Genomic DNA, 5,524 nt, shown 5'->3' on the forward strand with positions numbered 1-5,524 from the left:
GCACAGCAGGAAGGCCGTGATCAGCGCCGGCCGCCGCCCCAGCCGGTCGACGACTGAGAGAGAGAAGACTGTGGCCATGATTCTCACGGTGGCGATCACTATGGCGCTCATGTAGGAGCTGATGTTGACTTTGGCCGCGTTGAAGATCGGGACGACGTAAGAGACGACCACGATGTTCCCCGTGAACTGAACGGAGAACATCAGGAACGCGAGGAGGCCGAAGATCTTCAGCGTCTGCGGCTCCTTCATGCGCCGAATCTGCTGCAGCATCCTGCCGCCGTCGTCGTCGTCGTCCTTCGTCTGGCTGATGATGGCCTCCATCTCGGAACTGCAGTCGTACTGAGCGCCTCGGAAGAACGCCAGACTCTCCTTGCACTCGTCCATGCGCCCTCGGGTGGCCAGCCAGCGGGGCGAGTTCGGCAGCAGCAGGAGGCCGACGCCCACCGGGATCGTCGTCACGCAGCCGCAGATGAGCGCCGTCTTCCTCCAGCTGAGGCCTGTGCTGCCCAGGATATACACTATCAGCACGCCCAGGTGCCACATCGTGTCCGCCGTGCCCACCAGCTTCCCCCTCACCCTGCTGTGCGCCAACTCCGTCACGTAGCTGTAGGAGGCAGCCTCGATCACGCCGCCACTCACGCCCAGGAGGAAGCGCGACGTCTGCAGGAGCCACACGGAGGGGGCGAAGGCGAGGGCTAGCGAAGCCGCCAGGAACACGGGCAGGTGGACCAGCATGGACCACCGCTGGCCCATCCACGCCATCGGCAGCGTCCACACCAGGCACCCGACGGCCGCACCGAGGTACACAAGGCTGCCTGCCGGGGAGCAAGGCCCTCATGATCCCACTTATCATCATTGCTATTTTTATCGTCATCACCATTACTGTTTCTCGTATTTTCAATTACTGCTTTACATAATCATTATCACAAGTATTACTATTGTTATCACTATGTTACTATTAGAAGTACAGTCAATACTATCATAATCATTATTATTACTATTGCTACTACCATTAAGAGTACTATTATTGTAATTACTTTTATCATTATTATTATTATCATTATTATTGTTATTATTATTATTATTATCATTATTATTATCATCATCATCATCATCATTATTATCATCATTATCATTATCATTATCATCATCATCATCATTATTATTATCATTATTATCATTATTATTATTATGATCATTATCATTATTATTATCATTATTATTATTATCATCATTATTATTATAATTATCATTATTATTGTTATTAACATTATGATTATCATTATTACTATAATCATTACTACCATTACTACTATTATCATTATTATTATTATTGTTATTATTGTTATTATCATCATTATTATTATTATTATTATCATTATTATTATCCCCTATCATCATCATTAACCCTCATCATCATCATCACCATCATTACTATCATTAATATCAATTATTACTAAGCGGGTAAACATATTAGCTACTCCCTTCCTCTCTCCCTCTTTCGCCCTCCTCCCCTACCTCTCTTTCTCTCTCCCTTTCCTTCCCTCCCCTTCCCCTCTCCCTAATCATTAAAATCTGTCCCTCTCACTTCCCTCCTCTTCCTCCTCCACCTTCCTTCGCTCCTTTATCCTCTTCCCTCCCTCCTCCCCCTTTTCTTTCTGTGTTTCCTTTCCCTTCCCTCTTTCTCCCTCTCCCTCCTTTCTTCTCTTCCTCCCCTTCCCCTCCTTCGCCTCTCTCCCCCCTTCTCCTCCTTCCTCCCCTCTCTCCTTCTCCCCCCTTTCTTCTCCTCCTTCCCTTCCCCCTCTTCGCCTCTCTCCCTCTTTCCCCTTTCTCCTCTTCCCTTCCTTCTTAACCTCTTTTAAATAATAAACGTGCATAAACTAAGAAGAAAGATAATAACATCAATAATAATAATAACAATAATAATGATAATAACAATGCTTGAATAAGCGTGTGTGTGTGTGTGTGTGTGTGTGTGAGTGAGTGAGCGAGTGCATGCATGCGCGCGTGCATGCGTGCGTTCGTGCTTGCGTACGTGTGTGTTTGTAATTCTTTAATATTTATGTTATCAATAATCATCCCATTTTATACCAAATGAAGCGCCTTTAAGTCCTCAGTCGTTTGGAATATCATTATTTCCTTTATTCATAATTCTCAATGATTATGCCATCTGCAATTCTATTAGTATTAGCTTTATTATAATTTGTATTGCTATTGAAATTACCAGTATTAATATCATTCATTCAAGAATGCATAAATGTTCGGAGATAAACTTAATTGATTCAATTGCAACGCTAATGCTGCATCATAAGATCGGCCAATTAATAGGCATTTGATAACTTTGTTTCATCGCAATTTCATAATGATGTTACGAATGTTACGTGTCACAGTACTTTCCATTTCTCTGTCTGTCGTTCTGTCTGGCTGTCTGTCTCTTCTCTCTCTCTCTCTGTCTTACTGTCTCTCTCTCTCTTTCTCTCTCTCTCTCTCTCTCTCTCCCTCCCTCCCTCCCTCTTTCACCTTCTCTCTCCCGCTCACTTCCTCTCTCCCTTTTTCCCTTTCTCTCTCCCTCTCCCCCTTTCTCTTTCCCTCTCCGCTTTCTCCCCCTCTCCCCTTTCTCTCACCCTCTTTCTCTTTCTCTCTCCCTCTCTCCCTTTCTCTCTCACTCTTTCACCTTTTCTCTCCCTATTTCCCTTTCTCTCTCCCTCTCACTTTCTCCCTCCCTCTCCCTTTCTCTCTTTCCCATTCTCTCTTCCTCTTTCCCTTTCTCTCTCTCTCATCCTCTCTATCTCTCTATCTCACTCTCCCCTCTCCCTCCCCCCCTCTCTCTCTCTCCTCATCTCTCTCTACCCCTCTCCCCCCTCCCCCTCTCCCTCTCTTTCTATCTCTCCCCTTTTCCCTCTCCCTCTCTTTCTATCTCTCCCCCTCTCCCTCTCCCTCCCACCTCTTTCTTTCCCTCTCCCTCTACCCCTCTTTCTCTCCCTCTCACCCTCTTTCTCTCCACTCCCCCCTCATCCCTCTCCCCCTCTTTCTCTCCTTCTCCCTCTCCCCCTCTTTCATCGTCCTCCCCCTCGTCTCCCCTCTTTCTCTCCATCCCCTCTCCCACTCTGTCCCTCTCCTCTCCATCCCCTCTCCCCTCTGTCCCTCTCCTCTCCATCACCCTCGTCCCCTTCTCCCCTCTTCTCTCCTCCCTCTCCCTCTCTCTCTCCCTCTCCCCCTCTCCCCCTCTCCCTCCCCACCCCCCTCTCTTCCCCTCTCCCCCTCTCCCTCTCCCTCTCCATAACTTACTGAAAAGAGCCACCTGGTGCTCGTCCAGGACAATATCCCTTGCCCCGACGTCGGTGAGTTGGGGCAGCATCACGCCGGAGAATCCTCCGATGATCCCGATGCCCAGCTGAGCCAGGGCCCCCGCCGCCGTCCCCGCCACCTGTTGAGAGGTTCGGGTACTCATTTTTGGGGGTGTTTTACGGATCGTTTGCGATGGAGGGTTGGGTGTGTGGGATGTGGGGTGGAAGGAAGGGGAAGGGGGGAGGGAGAATGAGAGAGAGGGAGCAGGAGAGGGAGAGGGAGGGAGCAGGAGAGGGAGAGGGAGAGGTAGGGAGAATGAGAAAGAGGGAGCAGGAGAGGGAGAGGGAGAGGGAGGGAGGAGAGAGAGAGAGAGACGACAAGCAGACAGACAAATAAATAGATTACCAGACAGACAGACAGAGAGAGAGAGGGTAGTGGGGGGGGGGGGGAGGATAGACAGATAGAGACAGAGAGAGAAAACATGGAGAGACAGATACGTAGACTTATTTGCAGTCGAAATAGCCAAACATTCAGGATTAACTGAATTGTCTAGTGGTTAACACGGCTAAAGCACTTATTTCCCTGTATTACATATTTTCGTGTTAATTAAATAAGAGAATTAAAAAGGTTAGAAAAGGAATTAATTTCAGGTGCGTTTTGTTCCATTTCCTGAACTCTTAATGGTTGTACAAAGAAAATGCGTAGTAAATATTTAGCTCTTGCACAAAACACATGCAAGTTACAGCTTTCTGCAATTTTGCAATTAACAACAAATCACGCATGTTATATAACTTAAAGAAAAAAGACTGACATTCCACATTCTGCCTAATTTAGTCACAAGACTGCATTACTTAATTTCTGTTTGTAATGGTACAACTAAAGGACAGCGTTTTGGTGTGTTGTAAGCATCAATTTATCAGTACGATTTTTCACTTTGATATCTTTGTTTTGTTTATTGCAGTGATTACTAGATAAAGCATTAATAATTTTCTCCGAGATGGCAAAAATATAAAATATTCATTTACTTTCGTTGTGGCTTTTATAGATAATAGTCACTATTAAAGATAATAGTGACTACATTTTTTTTACGATGCATTGATAACTACATAAATCACTTTGGCAATTTGAAGCCATGAAATGATCAATGTAAATGATAGCTATGAAGCTAGAAATATCTAATTATGCGATGCATCTGAATCTAGTTAATTGAATATGTAAAAATCTTTTTAAGGAAATTACTGATATCCACGTCTTCTCAATGAAATATATTCGACAATATGCGTTTCCTGTCTTCACGAGACATTGACATAAAAATGCAGTGCCAAATTGAAAATGGTCACAGATTGTATACAAGCAACTACTGCATCTTATATAAAAAAACAATTATCAGCTATATATTTTGAAAACCAATTAATAATAAAAAATATGTATAATAATGATAAACGAAAACAATTCTGAATCATATTAATGAAAAATGTATATAATAATGATAAAAAGCAAAATTCTGAAATATCTCAATAAAAAATATATAATAGTAAACAAAATTAAACTTCTGAAATATATTTTGAAAAGAACTTAAATAATATAAACAACAATTAAATAAAAAAAATAGAAAACACGACAAAAGAAAAGTCAATAATAATAATAATAATAATAATACCTGTGGTAAGATCGCCGGTTTATCAGAACTGGGCTGCTGACTCTCGCATTCCGTCTCTCGAGTCTTGGTTTCCGATATTTGCTTTTCTACAGCCGAGGAGCCGGTTTCTAGCTCCATCTCGCACGCCATGCTGCACCAACGCGATTCTTTCAACTGTCAAACGAGCTGCGTTGTTCCCGTGTGTCTTTGCTGGGCCAATGTCCTCTCTATTTTCTCTCTCTCTTTCTCTTTATTTCGTGGAGAGGGAGGTGGAGGAGGGGGGTGGGTAGTGCGTGTTTGTTAAATGTATATTGCTGATTATTTTGTTGCCAAGTCTTATTATAATTCGTGTGTGTGTTACGTTTCCGACAGCCTAATACTTCGATAGATTTTGTGGCATGTCCCCCCCCCCCCAAACCTCCCTTTAAGCGTACATTATTGGAAACTGCTGTATAACATTTATTTCGGTTTGTATCAAAGGTCATTAAAAATTCGGCCAGCCAATCAGAGCGCGATATTTTTCAGTATACTTCACGTCGTTTTAGATAGGCATTTATTGTCTCATTAATTGCAAAGCGCATCGTAAGTTCGTCGATA

At 43.8% G+C, this 5,524-nt stretch overlaps 1 protein-coding gene across 1 annotated transcript in view; it reads right to left on the reverse strand.

The window, feature by feature from the left end:
• The window catches only part of LOC125027116 (facilitated trehalose transporter Tret1-like), a 6,053-nt gene extending 875 nt beyond the window's left edge, over positions 1-5,178 (reverse strand). The window contains exons 1-3 of the mRNA XM_047615950.1: positions 4,949-5,178; positions 3,289-3,427; positions 1-815 (exon numbers count right to left, since the gene is read on the reverse strand). The exon at positions 1-815 is cut by the window's left edge and continues 875 nt beyond it. Coding sequence (XP_047471906.1) covers positions 1-815; positions 3,289-3,427; positions 4,949-5,077 — 1,083 coding nt within the window. The 5' untranslated portion in view covers positions 5,078-5,178. The remainder of the gene's footprint in view (positions 816-3,288; positions 3,428-4,948) is intronic.
• Positions 5,179-5,524: the final 346 nt, after the last annotated feature.

Source organism: Penaeus chinensis, chromosome 1 (assembly GCF_019202785.1).
Source record: "Penaeus chinensis breed Huanghai No. 1 chromosome 1, ASM1920278v2, whole genome shotgun sequence".
Classification (NCBI taxonomy): Eukaryota; Metazoa; Arthropoda; class Malacostraca; order Decapoda; family Penaeidae; genus Penaeus; species Penaeus chinensis.